The sequence below is a fragment of the Heliangelus exortis genome, chromosome 5 (assembly GCF_036169615.1).
Source record: "Heliangelus exortis chromosome 5, bHelExo1.hap1, whole genome shotgun sequence".
Lineage (NCBI taxonomy): Eukaryota > Metazoa > Chordata > Aves > Apodiformes > Trochilidae > Heliangelus > Heliangelus exortis.
Genome location: NC_092426.1, coordinates 35,977,892 through 35,996,291, shown reverse-complemented (window position 1 = coordinate 35,996,291; position 18,400 = coordinate 35,977,892). Strand labels below are relative to the sequence as shown.

At 40.7% G+C, this 18,400-nt stretch overlaps 1 protein-coding gene across 2 annotated transcripts; it reads right to left on the bottom strand.

Annotated features, from left to right (window-relative positions):
• Nucleotides 1-1,589: 1,589 nt before the first annotated feature.
• On the bottom strand, nucleotides 1,590-17,874 carry DNAL1 (dynein axonemal light chain 1). 2 transcript variants are annotated; one of them, XM_071744586.1, is made up of 8 exons: nucleotides 17,683-17,874; nucleotides 14,942-14,980; nucleotides 11,943-12,052; nucleotides 11,228-11,283; nucleotides 9,663-9,718; nucleotides 8,378-8,504; nucleotides 7,840-7,986; nucleotides 1,590-5,365 (listed from the first exon to the last, which is right to left on the bottom strand). In XM_071744586.1, exons 1-8 carry the CDS (start codon nucleotides 17,683-17,685, stop codon nucleotides 5,307-5,309), a joined length of 597 nt encoding a protein of 198 aa, XP_071600687.1. In that variant the 5' UTR covers nucleotides 17,686-17,874; the 3' UTR covers nucleotides 1,590-5,306. The 2 variants fall into 2 exon arrangements, with proteins under 2 accessions (XP_071600687.1, XP_071600686.1); XM_071744585.1 differs by having other exon boundaries at nucleotides 5,216-5,365; nucleotides 7,840-7,983; nucleotides 17,683-17,810.
• Between the last annotated feature and the right edge of the window lie 526 nt (nucleotides 17,875-18,400).

The following is an 18,400-nucleotide window of genomic DNA, read 5'->3' as shown; positions in this document are numbered from 1 at the left end:
TGACCTGCTGGAGAGCAGTGTAGGTGAAAGAGACCTGGGGGTCCTGGTAGACAAGAAGATGACCATGAGCCAGCAATGTGCCCTTGTGGCCAAGAAGGCCAATGGCATCCTGGGGTGCATTAGAAAGGGTGTGGTTAGTAGGTCAAGAGAGGTTCTCCTCCCCCTCTATTCTGCATTGGTGAGGCCACACCTGGAGTATTGTGTCCAGTTCTGGGCCCCTCAGTTCAAGAAGGACAGGGAAGTGCTTGAAAGAGTCCAGCGCAGAGCTACTGAGATGATTAAGGGAGTGGAACATCTCCCTTATGAGGAAAGGCTGAGGGAGCTGGGTCTCTTTAGTTTGGAGAAAAGGAGACTGAGGGGTGACCTCATCAATGTTTTCAAATATGTAAGGGGTGAGTGTCAGGGAGATGGAGTTAGGCTTTTCTCAGTGGTGACCAGTGATAGGACAAGGGGTAATGGGTGTAAATTGGAGCATAGGAGGTTCAAGTTGAATATCAGAAAAAATTTTTTTACTGTAAGGGTGACGGAGCCCTGGAACAGGCTGCCCAGGGGGGTTGTGGAGTCTCCTTCACTGGAGACATTCAAAACCCCCCTGGACACGTTCCTAGGCGATGTACTCTAGGGGGCCCTGCTCTGGCAGGGGGGGTTGGACTAGATGATCTTTCGAGGTCCCTTCCAACCTCTAGGATTCTATGATTCTATGAAATCTGGATCTGCTGGAAGAGGAGATAATAACATTGCTCTGCTCTTCAGTAGCACAATATGCTGCTTGTAGAAACATTTACTCCAGTTGTAAATCATATTGCATCACATTTCACAATGAGTTTTAACAAATACTGTCTGAAAGGCACTTCTCTGTTTCCTCATTTATAAGCAGCTTTTTTAAAACATATTTTGTTATCCAGAGCTATCCTTGTTTCCTCTGGCAGTAGCTTGATCTCTTACTGTGTATTTTTAATAATTAGTACACATCCATCTCTCTTCAAAACAAAGGTTCTTGCTGTTTTGGGAGTTAACTGGTTTTAATTAACTAAGTCACTGTTTGTCACACCTATGTGTGAAGTCTATAAACTGCAAATGTTTCATGATGCAAAGGATTGAAATATGTATCAGTGTCTGACTGGCTAAAGATTCTACTACAGAATTTAATTAATGTGTTAACTGTTTCTTGTCCTGGCTGTTGGAATTGATGGTGTAACAGATTGCTGTTAACAGAACTTAAATTTAAATGTTTTAGTAATTTTGTACTGACAAAACACTGATCATTTATTTAACTTATTGGGATTTTTTTTTTCAGCAGTATGTCTCAGTAGTAGACTTTTCTCTTGGGACCAAAGAACAAAGTCTTACAACCAGGGTCTTAAAAGACTGAAAAATATTTACGGATCAGATGAAAAAAAAAATCACAATATATCAGCATTTTTTAAGTCTAAGCTATCTTCTGTTCTAAAGTACAGAGGCAATAATGAACAACATTTACAGATTATAGATTGCTCCCTGAGCAGCTAGGAAAGTTTAATGAGACCAAAACTTAATTTCTGAATGCACTCCACCAGCTGAACTATTCCATTACACAACAACCAAAGACGTTTGTATAAAATAACATTATATTATTTTTAAACAAGTTTCACAGAAGAACATTTATAAACATAAGCCTAAATAATTTAAACACGACGACTTTAACAGTTTGGTCATACAACAAAGATCACTGTATACAAAAGATAGCTAAAGGGGATGTTAAAAGTGCTCTCTTGCTTAAAGATTGTTCTAGATGAGTCCATTTCTAGTGCCACCTGAGCCATCTGCTGGGTCTCAGGTCTCTCCTCACACTTTTCCAGCAGCTCTCAGTATAACCACTGCACACATCAGCTCTTTGAAGAGAGGTCCAAGTACAAAAACTTAACTGTTTCTTCTCAGTAATTTAATTGTAGGGTATTTTGCTAAAGTGGAAGCTAATACTCCATCATTTCACTGGGAAAAGCAGAATTCCACATGGCTTACATGTTTTTTACATGGGTGTTCTTTTCATCCATGCCTAATACTGTGCTTACTGCTTCACTGGATGTGGGGAGACAGGGAAGAGGAAAGAGTACAGGGGAAAGCTGAGCCTCTCCCTAGGGTGTGCAGCCCGAGCTTCACATCACATGGGGGTAGCACCATCAATATGCAAATCAGCTGCTTTAATTCTGCCACCCAGGTTTGCCTTCCACCACAGCCAGTGCATAATTTTAAAGTGCAAATTTTAAAATTTAGGAAAACTTTATTTATTTTGGAGGGAAAAAAGTTTAGGGGGGGGGGTGGAGTGTTGATTTGTGGTGGAGAGTAATGATGATTGATCAAGCCAAGCAACGTTAAGCTGACCCTTCCACCCAATGTTGTGCTGCTCTGTCTCCTGACAAATGAGAGCCACAATTTATTCCTTTGATACTGAATTGTTTCATTGAGCTTGACATGCAGTTTTTATGAGAAGGGTTTTTAATTATATGCTGATTTGTCACAGCATGAAGGGTGTAAGGAAAGGGAAATCTTGTAAAGGTCCTTTACTGGTGTTACAGTTGTGCTGAGACTGAATTCTTTCAGTAATGATTTTTTTTTTTTCTTTTTTTTTTTTTTCTTTTTTTGGTAGTATTTAAAATGCAGTCCCCCAAAAAAGATGGAGAATTTGTGCTGTTGATCTGTGGAAAGAGCTGATGACAGAGGGCCACACAACACACACAGCTCTACTGGCAAGTTCTTGGACTGGTACCTATGGCCTCTTGTGGTCACTTACAGGAGCCAGGAGCTGCTCTTACCCCTCATACCTTGTCAGTGGAGCTGTGTTTCATTGCAATCATAACCACGTGCTCAGAACACTTAAGTTTCCATTCTCCTCTCCAAATGTCCCAAAACAGCCAAAGCAGAGCATTTGCTGTATCTAACACGACCTTCAGAAACGTACAGGCTTAGCCTAGATTTAGGTATTACAAAAAGGCACCCAGGGGGACAGTGCACTCACTTCCTCCTGTTGCATTTCATTGGAGGCACAACCCTGGCCATCCAGACCCTGCCTGGAGGTGCTGGGTGGCCCAGCTGCAGAGTTCCAAACACTTGCTGTGTGGCCAAGAGCACTGCATGGTTATTTTGAGAATGTCTCCAGAGAGATGGATTTGGCATTTCCAGCTGTTGGTACTATTCAGAAGTCATGTTTTGCCCCACTCAAGCTCTGGGTCACATTAAACACATTTTAATTACAGTCATCAAGGGCACAACCCAATGCCTTGTTGCCCCCTCAGAGCAGATGGGGTCAGCAGGGCCTGAGGGTGCCATGGTTTGAGTGCTGCCAAAGCACAGACACTTTGTGCTGAAAGTGCTGGGCTAAAAGTGAACTGAATGGCTTCATTTTACAAGAAGCCCAAGATGAAATGGCTGTTGACTGCACATTTTTTTGTCCCATCAATACTGCCTTTACTAATTATAAAGCTAGGCAAAGAATCCAAAAAGAAACTACACAGAAATATAAAGTCTGTGAGAGAAATCCAGTGAGCTCATTAACTAAGAAACTGCTTTCTGGTAAAGAGAACAGGTACCTGGTTTTGGTTTTTTTTTTCTTTACCTCGTTTGTGCTGCTAGGTAAAGAATGTCCACAGTGTTTGCCATTGCTCTCTTGACCTTCTGTTAAATAATAAATCTAATCAAACTCCAACCTGATCAGCACTTGCCAATATAAGTTGGAATGCTCAAGAATTCCTCTCACAAGCACAGAAGTACTGGCACTATATTGAAACTAAACTCTGATTGACTTGCAATTTCTACTTCACATTGCTCACCTAGAAATTTATTAGAAAGAGAATTACTACAGTTACACCTGGAGTTGAGATCAATGCCACTGTTATCTGGGCCAGTTCTACCTTCTTACCTCTGACTAGGACTTCCAACATTTCAATTCCTGCCACACCTTTGCAACCAAAACAGTTGAGAGTGGCATTCTGCCTCCATTCTTTCTATGCCTGGTCTGGATACAACAGGTAAACTTGTCACCATCTTAATTTGAACAAAGATGGTACCATAAATTAGAAAAGCTAAAGAAAAGCCCCACCAAACAACCAAAAACAAGCTGCAGAAAAATCTTCTCAGGTGACTTGACCCTATGCTTTAGAGAAAAGAAGAGAAAACCCCCACTATTGGCCTCCAACAGAGCAATGAGGGATGTTTTCATCACTGTTTAGTTGTTTTAAATAAAAATAATTACCTGTCAGGTAGGTTACTAAAGATAAGTTACTAAAACCAGCTGTTCTGCAATATAGCACATTTAGTACGTCTCCAATCCTTTTTTTTCCCAGTGCTCACTTTCTATCTTCTCTCACTTTCCCACTAACTACATACACTTCCTCTCACTGCTTACATCTGTGCCTCCATAAAAAATCAGTATCACCAAAAAACAATTTTTCTCTCCTCAAAATCAGAGATTTTGTTCACTGTTTGCTTCTGTACTAGGATCAGTCTGCTTAGTTACAGGAAAACTCCAGCACTGATTATATTCCACCAGTGACCCAAATGAAAACTAGGAACCAGCTAAAGCCACATATTTGAAAATAGTGTCTTAGGAAGGGACAAAAAAACCCCAAACTTGCAGATATTTTAGTCTCACTGAAACCATGCAAAGAATTCCTCTTGTCTCTTTCAAATAAACAGATGCTACACGTGGCCTCCTAAGCAATGCAGCTGAGTTTCAATGTAAGAAGCCCACTTCAAAACTTAAGGCCAGTAACAAGTGATGATCAGATCAATCCCTCAGCACCTTTTTTGTGTGTAGGTCCACAGCTACTGGGCCTGTTTGGCATAACAGTTAAGGGGAGGAAAAGGCAAATTCACATATTTGAAATGCTGAGGGATTCCCATCAAACTCACACAACAAAGCCTGTAACATATCTCTAAACCACCACGTTGTTCTTTTGCCCTGTGTTTCCAATGAGAACGTTGGCCAACTGCACTGAAAGAGTTCAAACAGTTCTGTTATAGCCCAAGAATGAATAACAAGCACTGCTAATCAGGGATTAAACATGTCCATGCATTAGTTCAGGTGAAGATGTCTTGCTAGCCAAAGAGCAGATAAATTCAGCTCCACTGATCTCTTCAGAAGGTGTCATAAGCTTGACAAAACTGAGGTGCCCAGATTTTGGTAGCTAACTCTTTGGATGACAGACTGTGGATGGTCTCTTAAAAAAATGTCCCAAGATTTTCTTCAAAACAAACATTTATATAAAAGTTCTATGTTCCAAGCTATCTGGAGTTATTTAAATAATTAAATGCCCAACAAGAAAGTGTCATCAGTTTGTTCCTTCTCCCTCTTCTTCTTCTTCTTCTTCTTCTTTAATAACATGGGTACCTAAGAGGAAAAAAGAGAGGGGAAAAAAATCTAAAAAGATCTATAAATAGACTATGCAGAGAAAGATATAGTTAATGCTGATAAACATGAAACCTAATCCTGACTGTCTGAAAGAGCTGAACTGGCAGAAAGAGTAATGAGTTGTATTTCCTGCCACTGTTTCTAAGGGACATGAACTTCTACAAACCTGAACTGCTCTTAGCTAGAAAAACCTGCAACTCAGGAGACCTTCTGTTGGGTGGTTTTCCAACTTCTTGGGTAACATGGAATAGAAAAGGCACTAAAGCAGAAAAGATCAGCCTAACTCGGGCACTGGGAGGTGCACCAGGTCAGTTCAACAATCAACCAAGCAGCACATCACTCTCCTCTTGCTGGGCCTCTGCTTTGTGCTGCCATTTCCACAACAGAGGTGACCAAGTTGTTGGTATAGGGACACCCCCTCAATGATGCCTCACTGGGATGTCCAGACTACAAAACAAAATCCTATTCATGCAGATCCAAGAAGCAATACAGTCACATCTCTTAGGGATAAATTTGGTATCATGGAATAAGGCTACACTGTAAAGTGGAGTTGTAGTTTATACCTGCCCCCTGGATACTTAAAAAGAAAAATAAAATCACTTTATAACTGCCATGTTGAGCAAAGGCACCTCAGATTGTGGGATAGTGGCAGTCTGCAGGGTTTGCACCACCTCACAGTGATGTGTTACTGAATTTAAAATAAGCTGGAATGCTAACAGCTCAAAAAAAACTATCAAGATACAAATTTTCCCCACAGTAGCAAAACCCAGTAGTAAAGGTAAGCTCACAGCATACGGAAAAAGCACAATCAAATGCCTCAACAACTGCTGAAAGAACAGCAGGGGTGTGAAGATGTATGTGCATTCACCTGCACTGTCACCTGGATAACAGGGTCTTTGCTTTGGTGGTGGGTCTGATGGTGAGAACCCTTTGCTTCCTGTAAGATTGGGGTGCTTTGTTTGCTTCCTCACACGTAGGAAAGAGAAAATCAAACCACCAGAGCCTGGCTGTATTTTGTTTTAGGTAACTAAGTGCTGAGCAGGGTTCCTGGCACAGGAACTAATAGAAAGGAGACCCTGCCTGCTCAAAGAGACCTTCAGTGTTTATTTTTGCCCAGCAGATCTTCAACCATTCTAATAATTTTGAGGTCCCTACATTCTCACAGTCCTCTCACATAAAGTAGGTAGGAAAAACAGGAGCCTGGGACAGCCTAACAGCAAGAACCAACGAGTCAGTTACAGCATTTTTGACTTCTCTTTTGCTCAGCATTCTTGTCCTTGTGGCTTCCATTCTTAAAAGAAGTTGATCACTTTCTACATTGCACAGGAAATGTATCTGCCTAATTAAGAGCTGTGTCCTGGTTTGAGTTCCCAGCTGCAGGAATGCTTAAAAAATGAAGGATCTAAACTTACACTCACAGGGTCACTCTATGCCCTGACAGACACTTGCCCTGTCCCATTTTTTGTTTCACCCTCAATGTTTTCTGCTACAACAGCAAATGGCCTACTGCAGCCCATCCTCCAAAGCAACAAACTTCTCTCACCAGGCTCCCACTTCCCAAGAATTGTCACTACTTCAGCTGATCTGGCTTTGGTTCCCTATCCATGCCTCCCTATATTGATGTTGTCTCCTTTTGTCACCATCCCTACCTTGCTGTACCTCCTTTGCTGCAACAAAGCAGCAAAGTGGTTCCTTACTCTTGAGTTTACCAGTCCTGCTCTCCTCTGTGTTGCTTTAGTAAAAAGTAGGTTAACAGTGAGGAGAAAACACCTTCATTAACAGAAATTAATGACTTTAAAACAGATTTAGGAATTATCTCACTTTTAGTCACTCATTATTGATGACATGCTTTAAAATATTTTCATATCACTGATAAAAAGGATAAGAGAACCTATAAACTGAGCCTTGGTGCAGTGACAAGAGGGGGATATTCAGGTATTTAGGAAACTTGCATGAAGTTCTGAAAATGATGCACTTCTACACTAGAAGCAAAAAAGAACACACGCCCATCTATCCCCATTCCCCCATGTCACCCTCTTTTATTAGGGAAAACTGTAACTCAGTGTGGCAGATGAAAGCCTTCTTAACTTATTGAATGCTAAATGCTCAACTACAGAGTTACACAAGTCAACATGTCACCTCCACAAGAAAATTTCCAACCAGTATGTTTTAGTTCCCTATTAGTTCCATGCTGAAACTATTTGACAGGATAATTTCCAGAATGTAGCCCAATATTGAGCTGCAAGACCACCTGGACTTAATACTCCAAAATCCATCTAACACTTTCAGAAGATTCTGCTGCCAGAAGTCAGCCTACTCCAAACAGAGTAACTCCAAATAAAGGAATACTACATGGTGATACAGATCAATTTCTGAGATTATGATTAATTTCCCTGTGGCTGTCTTTATATTAAGCTGTTAATTTACAGCAATTGCTCATGACCCAAGCTCACCATCCAGCTTTTTCAGGTTGGGTACCCGTTTGGTTGCTTCTTCAATCCAACTGTTCTTCTGATCAGAGGCATATTTCTCTTGTAGTGGGTTGCCAACAAACACCAGATCCTCTAGTAATGGCAGCTCTGCCAGTCTCACAAACTCTGCTGCAACAACAAAGGTGAAAACACCACCCAGATTGTGAAACAAGGAAAGTACCTCCACACCAAACCTTGCTTTCAAACTCAGCACAAACATAAGCAGCATGGGATACATCCAACATTGCTTGGGTTAGAACTGCTATCAGGTTAAAGAACATGGAAGCATTTTAAAAGAAGTCCAAGAAAGAAAAATCAAAGAAAAAACTCTATTGGGCTTAGAAGTTAAATTCAATACTCTATTACTCTCTTGCATGAGTGGATATTTAGGGATTCTTTGCATATCTTATCAGTGAGACTTAAAGCTCTGTAATATACAGAAATATTTTTTACTTGGTGACTTATCTCATGCATTCATCATACTACAGGAGAAGTTACAGAATAGAGAGGTGTGGCTTACCCCAGTCTTTCACCAAATTATTTGACATATAAAGAACCTTCAGCTTCTTCATTACACGGATACCCCTTAGTTTCTCAATGAAGTTGTATGAGATCCACAGCTCCTCTAAAGTCTCTGCAACTGCCTCCTGGAAAATGACCAAAATCACCCTCTACAGGTCACCTCATGTGAGAAAATACTAAGGTATATTGGTCCTCATTGCCTTCTAAGCAGGTCCCTAATTATGTATTAGACAAATACTCCTAGGAATTAAGAGCAAAATATCTGAAATCTATTTAGAGGACAAAAATGACAAGATCAAAATAAGAAAAGGAATAGCTGGCTTGTTCTTAAGGCACAGGGGCAGAGGAAACCAATTCAGCTGTTTGTGAACTGTGAATATAAACATGAAGTGAATGCAAGTCAACAGCTACTTTAGATGGGGCTTCATACAGTCTGGGGGAATGATCCATTTCAGGTGCATGTATGTTTGTACCTATCAGCCTGAAGTTGCTTTCATGATTCTCTCAAAATTGAGGTTTTTTTCCAAACCAGCCATTACACACTGACTGCATTTCACACTTAAGGGATAAGGAATCTCTGCAGGTGGGAATAACTTTGAAGAGAAGGATTCTGCAGGAGAAACACACACTATGTCTTGAGGAAGAAAACAATTTCTGTATTAATTTAAAAAAACTGAATGCAATAATGCTCTTCTGCTCTTAATTTGAATGTAACAAAATTGATCCAATTTGTTCCTCAGCACAATTTTTCCTCTACCTGGTAGCCTTAGTCCTGCCACCATCCTCTCCCCCCAAGCCATATTGCTCCAGATACCAGTTAACATAAAAAGGACAGACCCTCATAAGTGTGTGCTCATAGAACTGCCAATATTTGTAGTGAAGAAGCAGAGCCTAAATATCTTCAGGTAGAACATTCCTCATGTAAAAAGTCTATAGGAATTATCTTAATGTAAAGCCAGTGGAACTTAAAGGGCTTTACAGACAGAGAGCAGCTTTCAAATAGAAGTTCTGCTCATCTTTGTAAAACACAATGAAATCCTTCTTTCTTAAATCCATTTATGTAGTAAGGTAGCCCCAAAGAATCATGAAAAGCATTTAAAGAAAAAAGGAAGGCTGTATGAAAATTCAGAAGCAATATGAACAGATCATAATGGATGTAGAAAATAAATGGTTAGGCAATAATGTACATTTAGCAATAATTTTTATGAAGATAGGGGAAATACCCCACATTCTAGACAGCACTCCATTTTGTTAGCAAAGAATTGATACTAAGAAGTGCATACCAATCCATTCAAGTTCTTTATGTTATTTCTTCCTAGAGACAGAATCCTCAAATTTTCTGTAACAGATAAAAGACAGGTTCTTGTTAATAAATCTGTGTTTATTTAATATAAGAAGATGCTGACCAAGCTGTCTTAAGAAACTATGACAGAACAGAAACAAAACCTCCTGACCTACAAAGATCATTAGGAGCAGATGCAGTGGGCAGCTCAGAAACCTGCTTATGAATACAAAGCTCATGTGTGGGTTACTACTTGAACTTCAGTCCAGATAAATACTGATTAAAATATTATTATTTCACCTTCCATGTGAACTGCTAACTTGCTAGTTTCCACCCCTTTCTTTCCAGGTAAAATTTGGTCCAATCTCTCTTTAAAGCAGCAGATTTGATTACTATAATAGAGGCAGGATATAAAGTTGCCTTACACAAACCTGATGAGAAACATTTCAGCTTAGTCTGGCAGCCAAAGAAAAGTCCTTTCCAAGTGAGCTGTTCTTGCTGTGTCATACTAGTGTAACACAATACTATCACAAAATAGCAGTCTTTTTTGTAAAATTAATTTTCATTTTTCCCACAGCTTTCTTGCAGTGTAAATAAGCAAACTTCTTCTTGATAACTGCATTAAGGATGGAATTATTAATGATCTTGTTTTGCTCTTGTATACACAATGATTGAAAATACATGATACAATAATTAATGGCAAGACAAAAGAAAGTTCCAGCCAAGTAGCAATGGATACTCCAGTATGAGTAGTGGCTAGAGATTGCTATGGATGAAGAGTCAAGGCTGATCTAGAATACTTTTATATTTTGTCTCAAGAAATGCTGTGACCTGACAAAACCACACCTGGCAAATATTCTGAAAAAAATGTAGATCCTTAGAAGATTTCTCAGCCTGGAAGCTCCAGCCCAAATACTGCAGCTCTTTGCCAGCCTCATGCCAGATTCAGAGTCTTGAGGCCATTAAGAATTCAGTCCTAAAGTCAGTAAGCCAGTGAGTTTCCAGATGTCATAGATAGCTGCCCACAAAAAAAAAAAAAAAAAGTTCTACTTCTAGACAGACTTCCCTTTTAATTAAGAACCAAATCAATTCAAGTATATCCAAGTCTTCTGAATGGCATTTTTCCATCCAGATCTACAACACTCCAGCCTCAGTCCAACCCATATCACAATTACAGAAGTGCTGAACTGCAGACTGTCTCCATCATGAGCATGGACACTGCTCATTAAATCACTGTAGAACTGATTAGATTGTTGAATATCAAAACTCAGGCCTACTGGAAGTTACAAAGATGTTTTCTGAATTAATTTTTTTTTTTTTAATCTGCAAAATGAGACAACTGCCAAGGCTAGTGCACAGGGATATGTGCTTTACACACCATTATTGCTAAGCATGTATTCTCCACTAAGGGGGATAATTTTAAAGGTCACATGTAAATTTCTAAGAGGAAGGAATTAAAAAGGATAGGAGTAGTTTAAAGCTGGACACATATAACAAATAACAGTGTTAATTCCTGTCCAAACAGCTAGAAAACAAACACAAATCAATCACTGGCTTGTCACTTACTTAGGTTGCTCAAGTTGGCAATTCTTTCAATGCAGTTTGTAGACAGTGATAGTTTCCTTTAAAAGCAAGAATAATCAACTCACAGTATACAAGGAATCATTATACCAGAAAAATTCAATGTCAAAACACCATTGCATGAGAAATAATTGTCTATTCTTCTCTCGTTGGATGGTAAGCAGACTGGATGTATAAACAGACTCAAAGTACCCTCAAACCATCAAGATTTCTGCAACTTTATTTAGCTTCTGGGGAAATACCACAAGTTACTTACATAACACATTGGATTATCTTTTTTATGCCTTAACAAATACATGCACATTTATTTCTGAAATAGCTCTAATTTCTTTCTGAAGTGCTGGTTAGTTACCTTCTTTTTTTTTTTTTTTTTTTTTTTTTGCATAAATTTTGTAACAGATCTTAAATGTGTCAGCTGACATACTCCAAATATGGACCTGCAATTATATACTGATAGGAAACCAATTTTCTGGGAAAAATATCAATGCAGATTCTTTCCTAAACTCTCAGTCCACTAGGACTAAAAAGTGGAACAGTGTGTGAAAGAGAAACTTAGCTGAGAAAAAGAGAAAGATGCTGCTTTGTAGGCCAAACTTAAACATAGGAAATACATATTTGCCCTGTAGACAGCAGAAAAACTGAAAAGTCATAAAAAGGAAAGATAATGTTTGGTTTAAAATTTGGTTTTAACTGAACTTACTCGCAGTTAACGAGCGTGGACAAAGATTCATCCATCCTCTCCACAGGAGGAATCTGACCATACAGCTTCACCTCCTTTGCCTCTGAAGCCTTCTGGCCATTTTTTTCTTCCTAAAGAAAAGAGAAAGTGAAAAAGATGGTCACTGCTATATGCAATTACTAAAAGTGACAGTACTAACAAATGACTATAAAAGCAATTGGAAGTACTGCCAGGATACTACTAAAATATATTACTGAAAAGAGGAAGCATGTTGAAGATTCCTGCTGGTGCAGCAGAGAGAGGGGAAGGCAAGCTTATTTTCCAGATATTAAAAGAACTTACACACTATATATGCTTTTTAAAAAGTTGTGCTACATCTGAGCAATTCAATTAAGGGTCCTCTGCCATGAAGAAATGGAGAATAGATGGAGGTTTAATGAATGAAGGCATTTCCTTGGAAGCTGAGATGGAGGCACCTCAGCCAGGACCAGTCTGTAGCAGAAGCTGATTCTTAAAAGCTCTGTCAGAAAAATCTCCTTCCTGTTTCACCCAGAAAACTCAGAGCTCTCTTACTTACAACCCAAATGGAATACAGGGGAGTACATTTTGTGGGAGAAGCTCAGCAACTTCACAGAGCTAAGAATCTAACCCCCAATAATTTCTAATTAGATATTAAAAAAAGAGTGGGGATGATTTCACACTATAAAGAACACAGCAAATAACAAATTTCCCATTCACAGAGTTGTCAATTTTCCATATCAAGTACCTGATAAAGTTTAGAGCTTTAGAAAAATGGGCATAACTCCAGCATTGGGGTTTATTAAAAAAATATAGTCTATTAAACCTCAAAATTCTAAAGTGATGGCAACTGCTGACTAAACACTTGGAATAAGTATCTATTTAGGTAGTAACACCACTTTGCACTCCCTGAAGGCACAAAGGGAGCATTTTCTCAATTCATTCAATGCTCAGTGGGAGGACTGGAGGTCCATTAACAAAGAAATGTTCTCAGCACTTTCAAAATTAGGACTCTTCTTGTTTTATTTCAGCTACTGAAAAGTGAGATGGCTGAGATCTGGCCTGGTTTATATGGCTATTTTTAAATGAAATTACTTACATCCCAGAAGCCTTAAAATCCCACAGCACAAGATGAGGTTCTGATAACATTATTTTCTCTTTCTTGTACCCCAAATTCTTCAGCTTAATAAAAAAATAGCACATTGCCTTGTGCATTTACCTATATTCCTGTTTCTGTCCAAACTCACTGTGATAATACTTGCACTTGTAATTAGTGACTTAGCAAATAAGCATGGGAAATGTTTTGCTAGAATATGGTGAACGAGTTCAAATGAAAATTTCCATTTTCTTTCCAAGAGCAACACTGTATCTATTTGCATTTATACTCAGTTTACACCAACAAATAAAATACTTTTTTTCTTAAAAACATGGAAGGCAGAGAGCTTCCAATGCAGACTGTGGCCAGCAGTGAATCCTTGCAGGAAGAAAATTAACCCTGGTTGCTGCTCACTTCTGGCAGAAAGGTCAGCTCAGGGAGCACAATAAACTATGGAGAAACCACTGGTAGAACAGAGACTTTTTAAAGAACAGGTTATGTGCTTTTTAAGTTAAAGTTTTTTTTATTTAACTAATGTCACCCTGACTGTAGGGCAGGGGTAAACCCTTAGGCCAAAGGGATGAAAAACAACCAGAGGCAGCACAACACCAGATCCAATTTTACAAGCCATGTGGACACAGATTAGGAGTAGAAAAGGAAGATTTAGACCCAACCCCAGCAACATGAACAGAAAAGCAAATTCAGCATTTCATGCCTAACATTTATGGAATTGCACTGACACAAGCCTGTTATCTTGAAGAAATGTGACAGAGGAGCACACAAAAAATAAATCTTTAATAGGAAACATGGAGTTGTGGTTTTGGGGGGCAAAAAGAATAAGGGAGGAAAAGCAAAATTTTTTAACAGTCACTTCACATCTCTAGTAATGCCAATGTCTGCAAGCTGTTGCATTCTAGTTCTTATTAGAAAAGCAGGAGTGAAGTTTGGGATATACCAACATAACTGGAAAAAAAAAATCTGAAATATTGAAGGTACTAAACAGTGATAAAATTCAGAAAGCAAGCAGTCTTCAATTACAGCCCAGTCTTTTGAGCTGGTGCTACACATCTCCTGACTTTCAAATGTACCTGCCTACATTGTCTCAAATCCAGATGCTTTAGAGACCAAAACATTTTTAAACTCTTGCTCTAGCAGCTGGCCAGAACTGGCAGGAGAGTGCCTGTATACCAAACAGTACCTCTGTGCCCTAACCCAAAATTCACTGAAACTGGGGAAAGATTCTCACAGGTTTTACTGTGAACCAGACTCCAGAGCACCCTGTGTCATTTGAAATGACATCTGCATCCTTGCCAACAAACACCTATCTGTGAGGCTCTGAGACTGGGTCAGTCACCATCCCAGATGACTGTATTATTCCAGTATTTTAGAAGAAAAACAACAAGAAACTCATTCTGAGATGAGCTTTGCACAATATGAGGGACCATATGTTAGAAGACAAGAGTGGGAGTTCTGCTGACCTCAGTACAGTAAGAATTTGATATTTCTTTACTCTCTGTGCAGGACTGCACTCAGGTAGAATGAACAAAAGATAATGAAACAGAACAGAAGACAATGAACAGAAGATAATGCAAACATAACACATCCCCAACTTTCAATCTCTTTGTATCCTCAGGCCTTCTATCAATCCATATTCAGCAGAACAAGGCAGGAGAGCACTCATCTTTACCACCTGTATCAATATAACAAGAACACACAGAAAATCCAACAGAACGTATTATACTTTAATAATAACAACAACATTTTTACTTTGTGAAACTTTTTACAGCAGATGTTTCAAGCAAACATATTTCTTACACTCAATCTGAAAAATAAGTTCAGCTGATTACAGTCAAAACCCATGCTACAGAGTATTGCAAAGCAGATAAGATACTGTTCTAGTACTTACCCACTTGGCTAGAGCTTCTTTGATAGTTGTTGCTTTTGCCTAAAAATGAAACAAATTTAAATGAATATTCACTGCAAATTTTTAGTTGGCTTGTTCACTGCAAACCTATCTCCTCTCTCTTCTCTCTCCCTAATCTGCTTGACTGATTCTACCACTTCCCTGCATTATCTTCCTCCAGCTGAGTCTAAGAAGCTGGAACTTTTCAGTATACTGCAATTTTATTTTCTGGGGCACTTGGTAGCATTTTCAGAAGCTTCGTGCCAACTGGCACTATCAGCAATTGGCACTATCTTCCAGATCTTACTCTCTGCCCTGTGTGGAACATGTTTGGGACACTGCTTGTTACCTTTGATGCTGAAATTCAATTCAATTCAAAGACATAAGGATTTGCTGCACTGAAAAAATGTGCTCCAATGCTCATAAAACTCTACACTTTCTATGTAGAACTCCCTGTCTGGGAGCAGACAGAATGATACAGACTTTTAAGGTACACTAAGGAATGCCTTGCCAAAAATCAAAAGCAATTTGGATTGTTTATGTTTGTTTCTCTCCACTTGCTTTATGTCACACCATGTGATGTGAAAATGTGAGTTAGGGAAAATCTGAGAGAGGCATTTAAAAGACAGACCCACTGACCAACCTTCTGTTGTCACTAACTCCAATTTTTATGCCTCCCATCAGAGCATTAGCAAAACCACAATATCCAAACCAGCACTATAAAGAGAACTCATCTATATCCTAAACATTAAACATATTCCAAGATGTCTTCCAGAATAAAAAAGTTCCAGAGACCAATCTTTCACAAAAACTGTCCAACAGCCTCCTGTCTACAAAAAAACCAAGAGGTCTCTAGTTTAGGCACCTCTTTTGCTCTCAGTGTAGCATTGCCATATGTGGAGAGAACCAGAAAAAAAAAAAAAAAAAAAAAAAAAAAAAAGAAACAACAACAAACCAACTGGAAAGTTAAACCCAACAAACTTGCACCCAAAATCTTACAGGCAACCACCTTGGTCACAGAGCTTTAGCAACAGGAAACTCTGGAAACAGTTGAGGCAGCTGCATGTAAAAGAATGGCTACAGGCACAGAACACCCAGCAACAGTCCAAGAGCCAGGAGGAGCTGCACAAGGAGCCTGTGAATGTACCTCAAACATCAATATCTACTTTCAGGGAGACATTTATCACTGAGCAGCCTCAGATGTTCCAGCTGCTTCCACCCTCTGACAGACATTAATTTTATTTCTGCCTCTACTGCCTAACAGCCACTGTAGGACACACTGTAGAGGACCTGACAAACTTGTGTCTGCTGCAGGTGAACACCTGCAGAACCTCCTGCTGCTCAGACCACATCCCTAGCTCCAGCTCCAACATGAAACCAAATAACAGCCACCAATGTGCCAGCAAAAACAAATGGCTTCCAGCTCACCAGCTTTTTTTGGACATCAAGTCCATTGTATTTTTCATAATGATGGTAGCCAGTGGTCACAGCACTGGGGTTAAGTGATCTCAGCCACTCATGTTGAAGACAGAAATGGATTCATATGAGCTGTGCCTGGTTTTGTTTCAAACTCACACCAAAAACCCAACTGGACTTTGAAGCTTGTGAGCCATAAGGAGCAGCTTCTGCCCCAGAGTGCTTCTCCTGTAATAATATCTGACTTGGTGGAAACAGAAAAATCATCATAGTGGGTTTATCACCAAACACTTATCAGGGATTTTGTTTCTTCTTTCAAGTGCAGCTGAACTTTCTATAGGTAAAGTGTAGTATATTCTGCCAAGGGAGGTTACTTAATGGAAACCTGTCCCTGAGAAGCTTGTTCTCATGGGTTTCTCTACCTGCTCCTTAAACAATTTCCTACAGGAATTTAGACAAAAGAAAGTAATATTGCTTAAAATAGTCAAAATGCCAAGCGATCATTTCAGCCAAGCTTAAATTGTCACCCTGAAGAGTCACCATTAACATGTCAGGAACAAGAAACATGAATACCTTCAAGGGAAAAACACCCACATCCTGTACATTTAGAAGCTGCAATGAAAGGATTTTTCCCCCCAAGGCATGGCTGTTGGACACAGAGGATTTACAAAATTCAGATCCCCAAGAAAAATTCAAACAGTGACACTTTGCCATCATTTGCAAACATTTATTTATACTTTAAATAGAGCAAAATCAGAATCGCACAGCAAGAGATAACCAGGCTAATCGCCTGAGTAACCACAGACACTCCTGCCTTTAAGAACAAACACGTCCTAACTCCGCTTTTATAAAATCCCGGACTCTGACTTTTTTTTTTTTTTTTTTTTAAAAATCCCGGACCGCTTCTCTCTGCCCCTCACAACCTCCCCAAAGCCCCCCCAAGGCCCCAAGCACCGGGCTGCCCCCTGCCCACTTCGCGCCCTCACCGCCCGTGCCGACCACCCAGGCCTCACCCCACACCTCTCCGTGGCGGCCGCACCGCCACTGCCGGGGCTGCTCAGGGGACAGCCCTCGGAGGACAACCCACGGGGGACAGCCCTCGGGGGACAACCCACGGGGGACAGCCCTCGGGGGACAGCCCTCAGGGGACACCGCTGACGCACACCTCCCCTTCCCCCCCCCCCCCCACCCCGAGGCCGCGGTCGCCGTGTGTCCCCCTCAAGCGGGGACGCCCCTGGTCACCTCTCCCTCTCTCCCTCCCCATGTCCCCGGTCTCCCCCCTCCCCCAGCCCCCCGGCAGGCCCAGCGCCGGTAGCGCAGGCACCCACCATTGCCGTTGCTACCGTTAACGCTCCGGTTGCTATGGCGGAGCCGCCTCCCGCGCATGCGCAGCGCCCCGGCACCGGGGAAGGAGGAGGAGGAGGAGGAGGAGAGGGCGAGCACGAAGGCAACGACACCTGGAGATCATAGAGATGCGCTGCCACAGAGAGAGTCTCATCCCGGAAGTCCGCGGTGCATTGTGGGAAGTGGCGGGCGGTCGTCCTGTCAGGCGCTTCATGGCGGCGGCCTCCGCCACCCCGTGCCCCCCTCACTCGGGGTAAAGAAATGAGCCCCGCCAGGGTTGTCACAAGACACCTTTTTATTGAAACCCACCCGTGAAAGAAGTAAGGACGACGTGTAAGCGGTGCTGACGCGGTCCGCCTGGCCCGGTAGGTACCGGTTCTTCCCGGGCTTTGGTGGCTGCATCTCTCATAGGCTGAGGTGGGGCCCGTTCAGTCCTCCCATAACCATCTCTGCCATGGGAGGAATGCAGAACGGTACCGAAACCCTGTCTGTAATTAAGGCCATTATCTGACACTCGGTGTAATCAGGAAATGGCAGCATTATCTGCGGCGTGTCCCACATTACAATGCCACTTGGAGACCAGAGGTAAACAGAAAACAACAAAAACACGAGTGCAAAAGTTGGCTGTTTTCTTTTTTTTCTTTTTTTTTTTTTTTTTTTTTTTTTCCTACAGAATTCTATGAATTATTTTGTCCAGGAATA